We start from the raw sequence: 19536 nt of genomic DNA, 5'->3' as shown, positions 1-19536 counted from the left end.
TTTCAGATGTCCTTGCAAAGAGGGCCAGGTAATTGGTTTTCATGTTCAGATTTTGTTCTTACTCTTTTTTTCCTTTTCCGTTAATGATGGTTTGTCAAACAGTAAAAATATTTTTATTTTAATTACACAGTTATCAAAAGTCCTTATTTCCAAGAGAAGAGATTAGTTTAATGATTAAATTCCCTCTGCCTCTATGAGAAATAATTAGTTAACCAAATAGAAGTCTTCTCTCAGTGGACTTATGATACAGTATTAGTACGCAGGTGACTTTATTTTCAGAGAATTAATGCAAGGGATCCACACCAGTGGGTCTCCCACGCACCTCAGGTCCCCAGCAAAACTCTGCAAGTATTGCAACAGCTTCCTCCATCCTGGGTGTACCATCCCTTGCCTGCAGACAGAATCATAACAGACCTCTCAAGGTCATAGACTAAACATTTTCAAATGCTACTAGATGCTGTCGGGATTAATAAACCACAAATCTATTTGAAATTGTTGCTGAATTCTTACTAGCTTTTTAAAAGTATTGTTGCAACCAACAGACACAAAACTCCTACTGTCATCATGAGGGATTGATCCAAGAGTATTCTGAGTTTACGTTAAAGGGATGCATAAGCATGGAGAGGATGGGGACCGTATGAACCATGTGTTCAAGTCTAAACGACTCAGGACATCGTTCATGGGCTACCAGTGGCAGGCATCTAAGGAGGCAGTTGGGGGAGGGGTATCCACAGGTTTAGAAGTCAGGTAAACTGTGCTTCTTGCTTCAACTTAGTTGGGGGCCTTGGACAACCTACCTACCCTCTCTATGTCTTATTCTCCTCACTTGCAAAATAAGGAAAATAATAGTACCTACCTTATTATGTTAGTGGACACCACCTCACAATGCCCCAGGACACGTCGATCACCAAGGAGGATCATGGTGGTAGAAGGAGCCCCCATCCCGGTATAGGGGAAGGGAAGAGTTGCACAGACCAAACTAGAGCCAGGACAGTGGTTAGCAATGTGCCCCACAGATGCATGGAAATTTCTAGCCGTAGTGTCTGCACATTGCACACTGATGATAGATATACCTTGGGTATGGTTACCATGGGTAGGTCACTTGCCCACCTTTCTCTAGCTGAGTGGTTTTCCTAACCCAGGTGATCATTAAAAGCCCACTCCAGCTCCATGCTTCTCAGTTGTTCTGTTTATTACCTTTTAAGACATTATTTCCTCTAATTCTTCCTAATTGCCTTCCTTGTGAAATTTTAATATGGCAGATGTATGGCAATTCCATGTGTTATGATTACTCTCATGTGTCAGCTTGGCTGGGCCGTAGGTTGCAAACCCCACCCCTGGGGTACAGACTTGGAAAGGAGCTGTAGGCTCCAGATAGGGGGGTTCTTGGCCAAGCAAGACTGTGACACATGGCCTCTGGGGATCCCTTCTCTCAGTTCTACCCTTCCAGACTGTGGGCTGGACACCTTCCCTGAGAGCCGGTCCCAGGACTTCGGGCCCCTCCTAGAAACTCTTTGCTTGCTCTTCCCTCCTGACACCCCCATCTTCCTTCAAGTTCTTGACCTGCATGCATTATCCCTACATGCAAAACTTCTGAAATTCTCTTTTCCTTTCATAATCATCATTAAAGCATTTTAATACCGGACCCCAAAGGTTAGCAACCACGGACTACTTTCCCCTTATCACAGGGCAGGGGTGATCCAAGCATCAAACGCTTGTTGACATTAAGAGGGAATGTTTGGTTATAATCCTTAGGGATGCATGTGCTTCGGGTCCTAGGATGGGTTGGCTTGTTTTAAAAGAGTTGTCATGAAGTTTCTGAATTAAAATTGGTTGAATACTGGGGCGCCTGGGTGGCTCAGTCAGTTAGGTGTCTGCCTTCGGCTCAGGTCATGATCCCAGGTCCTGGGATTGAGCCCCTCATGGGGCTCCCTGCTCAGTGGGGAGCCTGCTTCTCCCTCCGCTTGCTGCTCCCCCTGCTTGTGCTCACTCTCTCTGTCAAATAAATAAAAAAATTAATATCTTTTTAAAAAAATAAAATTTGTTGAATATTCATGTCCTGCTATATTCTTCATCTCAATTAATCTCTCTAACAGTTAATCACATGAGGTAGGTCCTTTTATGGTCCAGCTCTATGTTTTTTAAAGATTTATTTATTTGCGAGAGAGAGACACAGAGAGGNCCAGCTCTATGTTTTTTAAAGATTTATTTATTTGCGAGAGAGAGACACAGAGAGAGAGAGAGAGAGCACGCACCAGTGAGGATGTGGGGAGAGAGAGAGAAAATCCCAAGCAGACTTCATGCTGAGCATGGAGCCCCAGAGGGGCTCCATCTCACAACCCCAAGATCATGACTGAGCCAAAACCATGAGTCAGTCGCTCAACTGACTGCACCACCCAAGTGCCCCTATCAGCCCCATTTTAAAGATGAGGCAACTCAGGCACAGAGAGGTTAAGTAACTTGCATGAGGTCACACAACTAGTAGGTACCTAAGATCAGTTTCCAGCCTTTAAACCACCACAAGCTAACTTTAAGAGACTCAAAGGTATTCTGGCCTTAGGATAGGAATTAAACCCAGGAAGCATTCACTCTTTATCCAGCTTCTGGATTTAGTAGGCATTCCACATAGGTATGTGAAAGACTGAGGTTGCTAAGAGAAATCACAGAGCCAGTCAAGCTAAAGGTTAACCAAGGTGTGCTGGGTTCTGTCTCGAGTCAGAGGGGGAAATGATGCTTAATCTCATTCCCACCCCACTGCCGAAGGCCAAAGGCTAACCACCTACCCTCTGTCATCGTGAGCAAAAAACGGAAACTTACAAAATGACCTGGAGGCGAGGTGGCTGTGGGGATCAGAACAGCCTAAAAAATAGGGAAAGTTTCGCAGAATTATTGTGACAGAGGCACGGTAAAACAGGAAGGAGAAGAAGAATCCCATCACCTTAAGTTGAAAACTTTTGCCCAGGGGAAAAAACTAAAATGTCCAGATGGCATCTGTGAGAATTTCTAAGTCTGCTTCCCCAGATACCAAATTTTGGCATTAAGCATCGCCCACCACATGCATATTAAAGCTAGAATTCACAAGATAACAATTTTTAGTGCTGATGAAGTATTTATATAGCATCTGGGAATTTATTTGTTTTATTATAAAAGCACCGTAAGTTCATGGTAAGAGAAACCAACAGAATAGAAGGGAATTAAATAAAATGTAAAGGTTTTACTCTGATGCCAATCACTGCATTTCAACTCCCCAGAAGCAACTGCTTTTGTTCAGAGATTTAATTCCAGAGCTCTCCTATGCAGTCATGGGAAAATATTGTTCGTGTGCTAATGTTTGTAGACAAAGGGGACTGTGTTCTATATTAATGTCCTGTAACTTCTTTTTTCAGTATATAATCACATGTATTGGGTAGCTTGCCACAAATGGCTTTTAATGACTGTATGATATCCCAGTTATTAAAGATGCATGAAGACACTTTACTTAGTCTCCTACTATTGGACATTTAGGTGGAATATCTGAGAAATAATGATAGCTCACAAAATGATTTGACAAATAAACATCTCCGTACACAAGCTCCTGCTAGAATATAAGTTCTATGGTGGCAAAGATGTTGGCTGCTTGGTCCACTGATAAACCCCCCGCATTTAGTACACTGCCTGACATATAGCAGGTGCCCTATAAATGTTTATTGAGTGAATCCATCTTCGTGTGTATGCGTATCTATACAGGCATTTACATTTTACATATATGTTGACCAATCACCCTCAAAAATTATTGCTTCCCTATATATTCCCATGTAGGTTTTCTTCTGTTTGGTTTTGCTCTACTGGGGACATCCTAAGAGCTCAGTAGAGTAGAAATAATGAATAATTGCCCATGTTTCCCATTGCTGCTGTAACCAGTTAACATGAATTTAGTGGCTTAAAATGACACCAATTCATATCTTCAGGAGGTCAGAAGTCCGAAGTGCGTTGGCAGGGCTGCATGTTTCTTCTGGATCTTTTAGGGTAGAATTCATTTCCTTGCCTTTTCTGGCTTTTAAGGTTTGTATTCCTAGGCTCTTGGTCCCTCCTACATCATTCCAACCTCTGCTTCCATTGCCACGGCTCTTTGTCTGACTCTGACCCTCCTGTCTCCCTCCTTCCTTTATATGGACCCTTGTAATTTACACTGGGCCCACCTGGATGACCTAGATAATCTCCCCATCTTGAAATCATATCTGCAAAGCCCCGTTTGCCACCAAAGGTAACATATTCACAGGTCCCAGGGATTACAACATGGACATCTTTGGGGAGCCATTATTCTGCCTACCACAGCTTGGGAATGAGGTTTCAACTTCACTGTCACTTAAACACACACACCCTAAAGATGTGTTGCGTTCCTACTTACCATGTCCCAAGCTAAACCTAAGCCATGTACTAACTCGCTCAGTGGGCTTGCCCAAGTTACATAACCTCCCTGAGGCTCCATTCTCCCACTCTCACAATTGGAGAGATTAATACTTGTTTCATTGGAAATGTGGCATGTAGAATATTGCAGGCAAACCTTTCCATTCAACCAGCATTCAGGAATTATTACATGCTGTTTTAATCTCAACAAAATGTAAGTAAAATCCTGGTTAAGCAGTAACGAGATAGAGAAGCAGATCCTCTTGCAAACTGCTGATGCAAATGTAAATCGGTGCAGGCTTTCTAGAGGGCAATGTGGCACTGTGAATGTAATGAAAAGCCTTATGTTTATTCTCTTTATTCCACTAATGATCCATTCTGAGTGTATCTTAGGGGTATGGTTGAATTTATGTACTAAAATGTTCAGTGCAAAAATATTTATAACGGGGGGAGAGAGGTGGAAACAAACTAAATGTCCACTAATAAGGGATTAGATTAAGAAGTGTGGTACGTCCTCATGACAGAAACCTCATCGGCCGGGGAAAAGGATTTTGTAGACTATAAATACCACGTTCAGAGGTTTGTCAAATGTTAGTGACAAACTTGGAAACCTGCCTGATTTATTGCCTCAAATCAATAAAAGAACTGGGTGGTGAGAGAGAAAAAAAAAGATTGAAGGTATACATTGCATGATGTCACAGTGGCTATTTCTAGGTGATGGAATAACGAGTGATTTTCATTTTCTAACAAGGAAGGCTTGGAGGGGAAAGGGATTTCTACACAGAGCAATTCCTCGGGTTAGATTGTCAGGCGGTCCTTGCGTAGAACAAGAACTTCCGAAGGTGTCCCTCTAGCGGAAGAAAGGACGCGGCGGCTGCGGGGACACCTGCCTGTGACTTGAAAAACAGCTTATTGTATTCAAGACCTTTCGAGAGACACGAGAGCCTGAAAATATTAAACTATTCTGGTTATTCCAAAAAAATGTTAACAGGGAGACAGAGGCCAATTACAAAAGGAAGAACCAAACCTCACTTTAGGAAACAGGGGCTGTTAATTCTAGGCGCCCTTGGAAGACTGACAATTAGCGTTTTCATTGCCAAGGTCGGGGAACTAAGCTCCTTGGGTGTAGTTCTCTCCTTGCTTTTGGGTAGGTTGGGTGCTAGTAGTAGATCCGGGCCGATCCGCTCTCAGATCGAAGGGACAAAGCAAGGTGGGTTCGCCTTGCTCAGGCTGGAGCCTGAAGCCTGGAGATGACACCTGTCAAGAGCGCTAGCACCTCCTCGGACTCTACGAATCTTCGGCCCCACTCGGCTCCTCTTCGGCTAAGTTCGGCCGGCGCTCCCCCCCCGCCCCCCACGGCTTCAGCTCCTCTTGGGCTGAGCTCGGCTGTCGGGCTCGGCTCCCTTCGGCTTCCTTCGACTGACGCTCGTCTGGCGCTCGGCTCTCCACGGCGGAGCTCGGCCCACGCTCGCCTCCGGCTCGGCTCTCCTCGGCTGAGCTCGGCCTACTCTCGGCTCGCGTTCGGCTCTCTTCGGCTGGGCTCGGCCCACCCCAGTCCGGGACTCGGCTCTCTTCGGCCCAGTTCGGCCGCTGCCCCGGAAGGGCGCCCATGGAGCCGGGACAGCCGACAGCTATGGCGCCACTGCTGGAGTATGAGCGGCAGCTGGTGCTGGAACTACTGGACGCGGACGGACTGGTAGTGTGCGCCCGCGGGCTCGGCGCGGACCGGCTCCTCTACCACTTCCTCCGGCTGCACTGCCACCCAGCGTGCCTGGTGCTGGTGCTCAACACTCAGCCCGCCGAGGAGGTGCGGCCGGCCGCGCGGGGGAGAGGGACCCCGTGAGCGTTGGGGGCCTCCTGAGCGGATGCAGGCCCTGGCGCGAGTGCGAGGCCCTGGCGCTTCTGAGGGCGATGACGGCCCCTGGCGCCGGGGGGAGGGCGTTGAACGGGGGTCTCTGAGGCAGGAGCAGGTCCCTGACAGGGGCGCCAGGACACGGGGTGGGGGGGAGTCCCGAGCCCTTGCACGGGTTCTGGGGTCACCAAGAAGGATGAAGGGACCCGAAGTAAAGGAAGGTTTCAGACACAGGGGAGAGAAGGACACAGAGGGTGCGAGGGTCCCGGAGGAGGACGCAGGTCCCGACAGGGGTGCAAGGACGCAGAGAATAGGAGTGGTCCCAAGGGGAAGGCGGGTTCCTTACACGGGTGGGAGGGCTTTGAATGGGGGTCAGTTGCAGGTCCCTGACACAAGCTCGAGAACTCAGAGGGTAGGAAGGGTCCCGAGGAGGATGGAGGTCCCTGACGCTGATGTGAGGGCTTTGAATGGAGGTCCCGTAAGGCAGGTGCAGGTTTCTGCCACGGGTGCACGGAGACTGAGAGGGATGGAGGGGCTCAGGAGTAGGAAGTCATTTGAGAAGAATGGGGGCGGAGAGAAGGGTTGGAGGTCCCTGAAGAGGACAGGGATGTCTAGAGAAGGATAGGGATGGGAACGGCGAGCGAGTCCCCAAGCTGGGTATCACGGGACTTGTTGGGGTCGGAGGAGTGGAATCAATGATGGGGCTGGAGCAGTCACGGAGGGTAATGGCGGAGTGTGAACGCAGATGCTGAGGCTGGGAGAGCCTGTAGGGAAGGGGAGGGACTGGGGGTGGGGTTCCCCCGGGCTGGGCCATTGGGTCTGAAGGGAAGGGAGCTGGAAGCTGAGGATATTGGGGAAGAGTACCTGCGGCTAAGGAATGGAGGACTCTGAAGACAGAAGGGGGTACACCTCTGCTAAGACGGGGGGCTGTTACTGAGAGGTGGCACAGCCTGGTCTGAGGACTCTGATGAGCCCCTTGCTAGAGCGGGTGGCCAGGGGGAAGACGTCCGCAGAGAAGAATGACCACAGACTCCTTGAGGGCAGAGATCCCGTCTGCTTTGTCTAGGTATCCCCAGTAGCTCACATAGAGCCTAGCACAACACAGGGCCCCCAGTAGAGGAAGTGTTCAACTGAAGATCCAAAGGACCAAGGTGCCACTGACATGAAATCCCCTCTGGGGTGGATCGGGACAGAGCTAACAGTCTAAAACACTGCCTGGGAAAAGGATTCCTTGTGATCGCCTCACATAGTTGGCTTGCCTGCAAACCTGGCTTTGGCGGGAAGTATTTTGTAGCTAGCGGAAGTCTTTTAACCGAGGATTTAAAACGTCTTTTTTGTTGTTGTTAAAATGCTAATAACAACTCAAGTGCTATGATTCCTTAGTGCAAACCCAAAAACAAAACAAAAAGAAAAGCCTAGTTAAAGGTAGACAATTGGTGGATCAACGTAAAGTAGTGACTTAGCTTGTACATTCCGTAAGTGTATTGTCTCTCATTTTAAATACAAAGATCTGCAACCTAATAAAAACTGCTGTGTGTTAAACAGCCTACTAATCAAATTTGGTTGATTTAGGAGTACTTTATCAATCAGCTGAAGGTTGAAGGCGTCGAACACCTTCCCCGCCGGGTGACAAATGAAATCACAAGTAACAGTCGCTATGAGGTCTACACACAAGGAGGTGTGATATTTGCAACGAGTCGAATTCTTGTGGTCGACTTCTTGACTGATAGAATACCTTCGGATTTAATTACCGGTAAGCAGTTGGAACCTTAATATTTGTATATAAATTGGCACTTTTTTGTGTCTGACCCCTCTGCTAAACTAACCTAGACCCTCCTTGTGAGCAGTGCCGGATGTCTTCGTTCAGCGTTGTGCTTCCAGGTGTTGGCACAATACCAGACGCATTTTAGATGCCTCAAAAGTATTTGTGGCCTGAATAAGTAACTAAGTTAGTAAGTAAACTAAGAATGACTCTTCCTTGTTTCCTAAGCTCATATCTGGTAAATACTTGGTAATTGGCTGGCATTTGCTTTTAGAACCTAATCAGACTTGAAATGTTTACAAATATTCTTTGTATATTTCCTAAAATATTTGGTTTTCCCTTTAAAGAGTTCCCCCCGCCCATGATTTGAAATTAAACTAAATGGTTGCTTAATTATTTTGAGGAGTGTGGTTTAGTTTTAGCTAGAATTAATATAGAAAAGGAATTATTTTTCATTATCATTCATCCTTTAGGAAACCTTTTCTGATTTTCCCCAAAGGTAACCTGAGGGCCCCACCTCCCTGCCCTCAGATTACCCTTTGCTTCTCCCCAGTCATAGCAGTAAAGAACACCACATTATCTTTGCCTGTTTATTTGTCTTTCCCATTCATGAGATAACAAGCTTCATAAGTACTAGGGACAATTTGTTCATCCCAGGCTAAGTAACTGATACATGTATTTGTTGGATAAAATGATGCATGAATATGCTGTGACCTTCAGTGAACTTCTGGAGGGCAGAGAGACTGTGATATTCATAAGCATACTTCCCACTATGGCCCTGAACCTTGAAGACCCTCAAGAAATATTTAATGAATAAATGTATGAACAAATGCTTTATGTGGTTCATAGTAAACTGATTGAAGAGCAGCGTTTCTATAGTTTTGTACCATTTGTAATTGTCATCAGTCAGGGCCCAGGCGGTGAGGTCTGACTCACCTGGCTTTGAATGATGATGCCACCGCTTACAAGCAAGTTACTTAATTTTTATGAGCCTCAAGTTTTCTTTTCTTTTTCTCATTTCTTTAAATTGAGAAAATAGTACTTCCCAGAGTTATCGTAAGGATTGAGTGAAAATAAATTGCTCAGTATACTGCCTGGGGCATACTAAACAGTAAATAATAACAAAAAAAAAGTATTGGCTTTTCATCACCAGAAATTCTGATACATCATAAAGTTTTTTACTAATTGCTGCTTTCTTCTCAGCTTGGTTTTATATTTATTTTTTAAGTGGATAAAATGGGGGGTGAAATGTACTGGAACCACCACTAGATGTCAGTATTGCTCTGCCTTTTAGTAACCTTTCAACCCAATTGCGCAGAGAGCAATAATGAATCAAAGAAACGTCCAGCTTATAGCTTATAGGTAGCTCCTAATTAAAAGCACAAAATTCCGTATCCATTTCTGATCATGTCCCAACCAATCATGAAGCTTGATCTGCTGCTGCCGCTTGGCTGAATGGAATGTAGATGAGTGCCAGAAGTGAATCCCATCAGATTCTGCACCCTGGAGGGATGGTCCCCCAGGGGCTCCCCATGGCACTTTGACCACGGCTCTCACAGACCAAACAGCAGTCCTTGAAAGCATGTAACCCTCCAGAAGGTTCGGAATGCCCCCTGCCCTAATTTGCCCCCTGTCACTACCTGTGAAATTCACCACACCCCACGCAAGGGTCCCTGCCAACCACACCTCCTCAGCAGTGAGAGAAGTGCATACATAGCTTCCCGGATGGTACTTTCAAAAGACAGGACAGGAGGCTTTCATTGCTAAAACGGCTCCTGACACCTCCAAATAGAACTCAGGACACACTTTCCACGACAAAAAAAAAAAAAAGTTACATGTTAGATTTGTGCACCCAGTGCTATAATTCAATTTTATGTTCATTCAACAAGCATTAAATTTACTAAGGGTCCCTTGTTTGGCAGGAATGTGGTAGGTGCTGATGGTATAAAGTCCAGTGAGACCCTGTGGTGAGCTCTTCAGTTAGGCTGCTCCTGAGTTTGAGCCCACCTCCACTGTGCGCCAAAGGTGTGATCTTGGGCCGGTCACTTAATTTGTATGGCTCAGTTTAGTTATCTATAAGTGGAGGCCTGTAACACTGCCTTCCTCCTGGGATTAGTGTACGGGTGAAATGAGATCATGTATGTAAAATTCTTCACATGGTACTCGGCACATTGTGAGCATTCTCTGATTACTGCTTGTTGTTGTGATGTCCTGTCCTCAAGCAGTTTAGTGAAGGAGACAGATGGAAAGAAGTAATGACAGTAGAGTATGAGATATAAACTGTCATGGTAGCGTAGTAATGAAATGTAAGTAGGCTTTTGTGAGACTACAGTTGCCCCCAGAAATACAGCCTGCTTGTATTTTTTTTTTAAGATTTTATTTATTTATTTGAGAGAGAGGGAGAGACCATGAGTGGGGGGAGGGGCAGAGGGAGAGAGAGAAGCAGACTCCCCGCTGAGCAGGGAGCCCCACACAGGGCTTAGTCCCAGAACCCCAAGATCATGACCTGAGCTGAAGTCAGAGGCTTAACCAACTGAGCCACCCACGCACCCCTGCTTATGTTTTCATGTTGGTGGTTTTTGAAGTGGGGGTGGGGGGAGGCCTCAGGTGGTGTCACTTAGGAAAACCAGGCTTTGTCTTCAGACCCCCCTGGTTTGGAGCCTTTAGTCTCCTGTCGCTTGTTACATGACCTTGATCAACTTGTTTCCCTCTCCTGGTCTCATAATGATACCTACCTCATAGAATTCTCGTGAGGATTAAATGAATAACCATCCAGTAAAGTTCCTAACTCCTGCACCTGGGATAGAATAGTTCTCTTCTTCCTTCCTCCTCCTCCTGGTTTTCTAAAAATGACAGTCTTATGGAGCACAACATTTTCTTAAATTGAGGTTCATCTTTCCTTCAAAGTCTCCTTTGATTATTTTAACCTTATGTGATATTTTGATCTAGGCCAGCAAGCGTAGCCCAGGTGAGGACTCGGAAAAGCCCAACAACTAGGTCCAGAATCCTTGCTCAATAGTAAGTTAGTTACATGTATGTATTGTAGTTATTGAAATCCTTTGTCTACAAATTTCTAAATAACACTATTAATTTCTACCATATCTGAAAAACAATTTGCTTAGCTAAAATAAATTGTAGCTCCATCCACCTCAATACAAAATTTAAACACCAAAACAGTAGAATCTGACTTGGGCTTACTGAACTAGTAGAAGAAGGGGTCACAAACCACTGTTAGTGTCATTTCCCACACCCTAGGGGTGAGGTGAATTGGTACAAAAACACATAAGCACATTTATGACAAATTTATATATAAGGTAATGGCTTGATGTAGGGCTAAGAGACTGAGAATCATCATAGAATAATTGAGTTTTCAATTACGTGTTTGTATTGTGTATCGTAAGGCCCATGAGCACAGGGATTTACGTCTGTGTGTTCGCTGCTGCGTCCCTTACCGAGAACAGCGCCTCCCCGTGCCCGAGTAGGTACTCGGGAGACACGTGGTGAATAAGCGAATGAAAATGAGCATGGGGGCGCCTGAGTGGCGCAGTCCTAAGCGTCTGCCTTTGGCTCAGGGCGTGATCCCAGGGTTCTGGAATCGAGCCCCACATCAGGCTTCTCCGCTAGGAGCCTGCTTCTTCCTCTCCCACTCCCCCTGCTTGTGTTCCCTCCTCTCACTGGCTGTCTCTCTCTGTCAAATAAATACATAAAATCTTTAAAAAAAAAAAAAAAAAGAAAGAAAGAAAACAAGCATGAAGTCATGACTGTTCTGCCATCTAAGTTATAAAATTTCCTCTCAGGCATCTTGGTGTACAGAGCTCACAGGATAATCGAGTCTTGTCAAGAAGCCTTCATCTTGCGTCTGTTTCGCCAGAAAAACAAGCGTGGCTTTATTAAAGCTTTCACAGACAACGCTGTCGCCTTTGATACTGGTTTTTGTCACGTGGAAAGAGTGATGAGGAATCTTTTCGTAGGGAAGCTCTATCTGTGGCCAAGGTAAATTAGCGCTTCGCGACAAATTTCTGTGAGAGAATCTGCCATAACTTAAGTGTGCTGTCACATGTACTGTAATTGCACCTGGTACGTTATTGCCAGGTTCATAACAAGTGCATCATATGGAAATACATGGTTGCCATGTCTGTAGTTCTTTTACAAGGAGAGGGAGAGTTGATCGTTATTTTTCTGGTAGCCCATCAAATCCATCCAAGGGCAGCCACTTTATTCCTTCTTGTCCATTTAGTGAGACCCCCAGAGACTAGAGACTCACATATACAACAGCTCTAGGTGAACTGTAGATTTATCGGCTAAGACTCCCACTTCACTTTGAAAATTACCCACCAGGGAATAGAGCACTAAGATTTTTGAAGAATTGATGTTAATGTCTAGGAAAAACCGTAGGTTCCAGTGTTCCAACACCTTGCACCTATGCTAATACGTATTTTGGTTTTACTATATGGCATTTAAGAGCAAGTGCTATGGTCTTTTTCCTTTCTTGATTATACCTTGTTGAAGGGATCGGCATACTTTTTCTGTGAAGGGCCAGATGGTAATATTTTGGGCTTTGCAGGCCATGCGACCCATCACGATGACCCCACTCTGCTGTAGAGCAGCAAAGCAGCCATAGACAGTCCATAAGCAGTGGGTGTGGCTGCATTCCAATAAAACTCATTCTGAAACCAGGCGCTGGGATCAGCCCAGACAAGAATTTTGCTGACCCCTGCATTATTTGAATAATAACGTCCATTCATTGAGGTTCAAAGTATTCCTGAAAGCATTGTCATTTTGCTTTCTGTTTTGTTTGTGTCTTAATTGCATTTACCAAACGAACGAACAAACAAACAATGAGAGTATTAAGCCGAGACCAGAAATACACAGCTCTTGAAACGCGAGAAAATCTTTGAAAACTCTTTGTTTCTATAGGTTCCATGTAGCGGTAAACTCGTTTTTAGAACAGCACAAACCTGAGGTTGTAGAAATTCATGTTTCTATGACGCCTGCCATGCTCGCTATCCAGACTGCCATACTGGACATTTTAAATGCATGTCTGAAGGAACTCAAATGCCATAACCCGTCCCTCGAAGTGGAAGATTTGTCTTTAGAAAATGCTATTGGAAAACCCTTTGACAAGGTACTCCGTTTCTTTTCCTTTTAAGCACAGTTTATGATGTTATAATTTTAAAGAATCCAAGTTATTTTCGTAATATGCAGTGTCCGTAATAGGAATTTGCTGTTACTTTACAATTAATTTGGAGCTGATTTAAGGGTAGCTTCTTTGGTTTTCTGGAAAGTAATAATTTGTAGTAAAATAATGGACCAACATATAAGCACAACTCTGATTTTTGCCGTTATGCAGTGATTATCTCGTATTTTAAGTATAATTAAGAGAAGGATAAATAACATTTTTGGTCTGAAATGACAGCATTTGGATATCTACAGGTAGAAAAGTTTTACATAAAATGCTTCATGATTTATGGTCTTTTGTTTGGAATAAAAATAATTGGGATGAGTTTTCATTACTGAGGAATGTGAACCTTGCTCTCTTAAAATTACATTTTGAATTGAGAAAATGGTAAGACTAAGACTTTAGATCAAGGAACTTTTATTCTGATTTTTTTTTTTTGGGTGTGTTTTTTGAGGGTTTTTTTTTGTTTTTTTTGTTTTTTTGGAGATGTGTGAGGAGGGGGAGGGACACAGAGAGGGGGAGAGAGAGAATCTCAAGCAGACTCCCCGTTGAGCCTGGAGCATGATGTGGGACTCAGTCTCATGACCCTGAGATCATGCCCTGAGCTGAAATCAAGAGTCAGATGCCTAACTGACTGAGGCACCCAGGAGCCCCTCTAACTGATTTTTTTTTATCATAGGTGAATATTAATACAGGTACATAAATGTTGAAGTTTGAATTATAGATCCAGAAAATGCTGACTTTTAAAAAATTCCAGACAGATTTTTTTTTTCATATTTTGGTGGAACAATCCCTGTCTTTTAAACTCTGAATCAGTCTGTCACTGGAAATAATGCATAGTGATTATTAAGAAGGAAAAATTTAACACCTCATTTCTCTGATTCTTCTAAAAAGTCATTTTACTGTGAAATAATGATACATGAAACTAATTTCATGTGTTTTGTTCCTCTGTTCTTAAAGTTTGGTTCATGGTCAAGCCAAAAAGAAAAACCATCAAAAGCGAACCTTCATGTTCTTTTAATAGAATGTACATGTCCTTAGAAAAAAACAAAATATAGCCTGATATGTTTTTATTAGGTTTCTGTTTATCATCCCCTGGATAGTAAAAGTCAAAGTATTATTTTGGATATTCTTTTACCAACCAAATGTAAATGCAGACATAACTTTGCATCTTGTTAGAAAATTTAACTTTTGTAGATGATTTTACCAAACAGGTCTGCAACTGTAGGTTCCAGTTTGTCTAGGACAGTTGTAGTATGTACCTGTTCTCCTGGAATAATTATTAATAATTCATTTTCACAAGAGTCGCAGTTTGGACAATAAATTATACGGCCATCTAAATATTACTCCTGCTGAGTGTTAATTTTGTTGGATAGATGCCACATAGTGATACTGCTTCCATATCGTGCTATAAGTATTATCCTTTTTAGTTACAAAATCACTGTGAAGGATATGTGTGTGTGTGTGTACACATTCATGTATAGCTGTGGGCTGTGGGTATGTAGATACCTATATAGTATATACAAAAAGCTATTCTGTGCTTTAGGCAACTTTTATTAGCGAGAGAGAGCAGGGGAAGGAGCAGTGGGGGAGGGAGAGGGAGAGAATCTCCAGCAGACTCTGTACTGAGCACAAAGCTCAATGTGGGGTTTGATCTCATGACCCTGAGATCATGACCTGAGCCAAAACCAAGAGTTGGATGCTTAACTGACTGAGCCACCCAGGTACCTCTACTTTTTAGGGTCTTAAAAAAATTCAAATTTAGTCCATTGTTAACAAGTATTTTCTCATCCATGAATCACATTAAAAAAAAAAAAAAAGCTAAGTAAGTCTTTTACACCACCAAATTAAGGTACATTGTTATTTAATTTGATACCATGTAGTTTCCTTGGTATATGCCCTCTGGTCCCTGTCTAACTGGATCCCACATTTTTATCTATCTAGGATAGGGTCACAGCCAAACTTGGCAGAAATGGTATGTCTAAACTACATGCTTTGACCCTTCATAAAAACAAATGATTGGTTATCTGATGTTTATCAGGCTTTTTCTCCTAACAATGTAACTGTGGATAAATATGAATTGACTCTCTGATCACAAAGATTCTAGGGATAAGGCACTTTGCTTCATATTTGAAAATTTAAACATTGTTATTAGAATCTTATGAACTGAAATTTTCTATCCACTTTCTTGGGGGATGATGCTGGGAGTTTTTTTGTGGGTATGGTAAAATATACATAATATAAAATTTACCACCCTAACCATTTTTATATATGGGGATAATGTTCACTGAAAGTATAATTTGTATTAATAATAGCTGTATCGAACATCTGTTTAGGAATACTAAATTTTATTCTTGTCTTAGACAATCCGCCATTATCTGGATCCTTTGTGGCACCAACTTGGAGCCAAGACTAAGTCCTTGGTTCAGGACTTGAAGATATTACGAACTTTGCTGCAATATCTCTCTCAGTATGATTGTATCACATTCCTTAATCTTCTGGAATCTCTGAGAGCAACAGAGAAGGCTTTTGGTCAGAATTCAGGTGGGATATAAAAGTACTAATATTATTATGGGAGCTGATTTGAATAAAGTGTTGGATTTTCTTGGGGACTCAGATGCAGGGAGTGCTATATTCAACTACATGGTATACTAAGATTTCAAATTACGTTTTATGTTCATAGCACAAGGATGTAGGTTTTATTGATAGCTAATGTTTTCGCCTACTTAACTTCTGTTCTGTATAATAATAAATATTCATATCCATTCCAGGCGATTTTATTTCTAGAAAAGACTCTGTATATTACACGCAGTTCCCAACTTAGAAATAGGTTGCGTTCTGGAAGTTTAGTTGTTAAGAACTTCAAATTCATTTTTTCCAAAGAAATAGCAAGGGAATGTAGGGTTTCATCAGCCAGAGTGCTGAAGACTAAAGAGATTTGTAGGGAAACATACATATAAACTGGCCACCATCTTGTTTTTCTCCAACCGCATCTGCCCCCGCTATCGTGGCCTCTGTCACTGTTTGGCTAGACCACTGATTTTCAAAGTGTAGTCCATGGGCCCCTGAGGCCAAGATTTAATACAATTAATAATTTTTACCTCTTCATTAGGAGCATTCTTAAGTAATAAACTACAAATGCATAGCAATGAAGAATACATTGACTGCTAGTACACTTTGGTTCCACTGCCTTGTTTACACTCGGGCACCAGCAGTGTTACTCAGGAATGCTTTTGCACCATTATTGGAAATGTCAACGCAGTGGGAAAAAAATCAAATAATGAGTTAGTATTCTTATGAGAATAGTTTTGAGGTCCAGAGCCCCTGAAAACATCTTGGTGACCCCCAGAGGTTGGTAGGCCACACTTTGAAAACCACTGGTCTAACCAAACAGTGATGGAGGCCACAGTAAGGGAGAAGGTGTGGTTCAGAGGAGAATAAGATGGTGGACAATTGTCCTTTTGGGCCGGAGACTCTAAAATTCATCCTGAATTGAAGGCTTTTTTTTTTTTTTTTTTTAACTTTTCCTATTAGGTTGGCTGTTTCTTGATTCCAGCACCTCAATGTTTGTAAATGCTCGAGCAAGGGTTTACCATCTTCCAGATGCCAAAATGAACAAAAAGGGCAAAATGTCTGAAAAAATGGAGATTAAAGAAGAACAAGGTATTTCGTAGGCTTGGTCTTCAACTGTGTCCTTTATTTAAGTATGTGCTGTGAAAATTCTTATCAAGTCAATGTATTAATAGTAAATATCCTTCAGCCATGTGAAAAACATGTGCCCATATATTAAATATATGTTATATGCAATGTATGTTAAAAGTATCCAGCATGGCAAGACTTAGAATCCATTGTCAGGGGATTCCAAATAACAAGTGCCAAGTATCAGTCAAGAGTATTCTCACCACTACATAAGAGCTACAGATTGATTTTTTTTTTAACTTCAGAGTAATAACTACTTTTGGCAACTTAAAGTCTTAACAGAATGTTTAACATTCCTTTTAGCTTTAAAAAAAATAAATATACTAGAATGAGGCAAGTATGGATTTTATTCCAACCCTTCTCTAGTAGGTATAATAAATATCATTGGTTTTTTTAAGGCATGGGATAGGCGGATGCTGACCTTTTGCCTCATTCAAAGGTCTAGTTCAGAACTTAAATATGTTAGTGATGTGTTTGAGTACTTACAGAAAAGTTTGATTGCTCTCCACTTGTATCCCATCTTCAGGACTGTGAAAGTCATGGGGATTTTAGAAATAATAAATACCATTATTCTGTACTGATTCTTTCATTTTAAATAGCAGCTTATGTCTAGCATCACAGTTGACAACAACACAGAATATTCTCTAATTCGTGACTGTGCATGTAACTTGCTCTCAGGGCACTGTGAAACTTCTATTAATATTGGTCTGAAGTGTGTTTCATTTAGACCTTAATAAATAGCCTTTTTCAAGAAAGAACATTCTATCTGGCCTCTGGAAAAAGGCTCAAAGGAAGGGGCTTTCGGAATGATGCTTGTGTCATCTGTTGTTTTGAAAGGCTGTGAGATACTTTATGGATCAATGTTATCACGTAGATTGAGGTTATCCTTTTTTCTATACAGAAACAAAAAAGGAATTGGTCCTAGAAAGCAACCCAAAGTGGGAAGCATTAACCGAAGTACTGAAAGAAATCGAGGCAGAAAATAAGGAGAGCGAAGCCCTTGGTGGTCCAGGTAGGAGAAAAGAGATGGTGACTTTTGCTTTCAAAATGGAGCAAATGAGTCTTCTTTGTTAGTTCCTTAAAAATAACTTACTATGATATTGTTTATAAAATGTAAAAGAATAAATGCCAAAGGAACACCGAAATCCTAGCGGCAGCCTCCTTTTGTGTTTGTTTGATGTGATTTTCTCCAGGTTGAATCCCTATATATTCATGAAAACGGGTTTTTTGCTGCTTGCCTCCTCAGTACTTCTATTTAAAGAGGCAGTTAATCTCCACGTACATGTTCACCAGGCTTTCGATCTGGAATCCCCAAGGAGTAAGCTAATGGGCTTGCTTTATTCTCAGTAAGCATCTTTCCAAAAAAAGTCTTAACTGTTCTGTGGAGCAACATTGACCTAGGGGGCCCCCCCAAAAAAAATTCCAGATTTCAGGGCTGCTGTCTTCAAACATGAGTACGCTAGTAGATTAGCACGGTAGACCAAATCTGAACTACATTTAAAAAAATAAAACCTGTTATAAAGTAAAACTAAATTTAAAACAAAAAATCTACTGAGACTTCGAACTCCTACAAATCCGTAAAGGCAAGCACATAATCCTTATCTTAGTAAATGTGCTGGTGATGTTACCCCAGAACCTACAGTACTGTGATTCAAGACCCAAAGTCATGCATGCTCACTTAGGAGAATTGAAAAGTATGAAGAAAAAAGAGAAGGGGGGAAAAATGATGTCTAGGAGCCACACTGGCATATTTGCTTCCAGGATTTCTTTTATGTATTTTCTGTCTCACATTGTTAAGGTCATAGTGCAGATACAATCTCTGGATATATAATTAGCAAGTCAAATGATAACATTCTTGAGACATATTACCACATTTGACTTGTACAAAATTTTTATGAATTCTTATTTCTTCTAGCAACATAAAAGTTCATCTCTTTTGTTTTTTAGATTTATTTAATTTATTTACTAGAGAGATAGAGCAGGGCGAGGGCAGGAGCAGAGGGAGAGGGAGAGAGAGAATCTCAAGCAGACTCCATGCTTAGTGTGGAGCCCGACATGAGGCTCGATCCCACCACGACCCTGAGATCATGACCTGAGCCGAAATCAAGAGTCTGACACAACTAACTGAGCCACCCAGGCGCCCCAGAGCTCATGTTTTTTTCACCTAGCAGACAATGACTGGAGATTCTATATATATTCGTGTGCATGTATACCTATGTATGTGTGATAGTTTTATCAATTTGATTGGAGAAAAGTGTTACTCATTTGAAATTTGGTGCTCACTGTTTTCTTTTAAAAATGTTTTTCCTCTTTTGTGAATTGTCTTTTTTTTTTCCTTTGCCAATTTAGACTGTGTCCACAGTTTGTATTGGCTTTTTTATATATGAAAGATATCATCATTTATGATAGTTGTTTTGTAAAGTTTTTTGTCTTTAGCTTACTTAATGCATAGTTTTTTAGATTATAGGTATTAGTCTTCTCTGAGATTTTTCCGTTGCTTTTAAGCCTAGAAAATCATCTCCATCCAGAGAGATGGAGAAGAATCACCTTTTTTTTTTTTATGATTTAATATTTAACGTTTGACTCTGTAATCCATTTGGAATTTATTTTGGTATATAAAATCCTCTGGAAAATTATTAATTAAAAAGAGCTTCTGTA

The 19536-nt window shown here is 42.2% G+C and overlaps 1 protein-coding gene across 1 annotated transcript in view; it reads left to right on the top strand.

Moving 5' to 3' along the window:
- The first annotated feature begins 5959 nt into the window (after positions 1–5959).
- Positions 5960–19536, top strand: part of ERCC4 (ERCC excision repair 4, endonuclease catalytic subunit) — a 31387-nt gene continuing 17810 nt past the window's right edge. Inside the window, exons 1-7 of the mRNA XM_002918067.4 lie at positions 5960–6193; positions 7811–7991; positions 11798–11993; positions 12918–13125; positions 15543–15723; positions 16714–16842; positions 17780–17890. Of these exons, the coding sequence (XP_002918113.1) occupies positions 5996–6193; positions 7811–7991; positions 11798–11993; positions 12918–13125; positions 15543–15723; positions 16714–16842; positions 17780–17890 (1204 nt within the window). The 5' untranslated portion in view covers positions 5960–5995. The remainder of the gene's footprint in view (positions 6194–7810; positions 7992–11797; positions 11994–12917; positions 13126–15542; positions 15724–16713; positions 16843–17779; positions 17891–19536) is intronic.

Source organism: Ailuropoda melanoleuca, chromosome 10 (genome assembly GCF_002007445.2).
Source record: "Ailuropoda melanoleuca isolate Jingjing chromosome 10, ASM200744v2, whole genome shotgun sequence".
Classification (NCBI taxonomy): Eukaryota; Metazoa; Chordata; class Mammalia; order Carnivora; family Ursidae; genus Ailuropoda; species Ailuropoda melanoleuca.
This window is presented reverse-complemented; position numbering and strand designations above follow the sequence as displayed.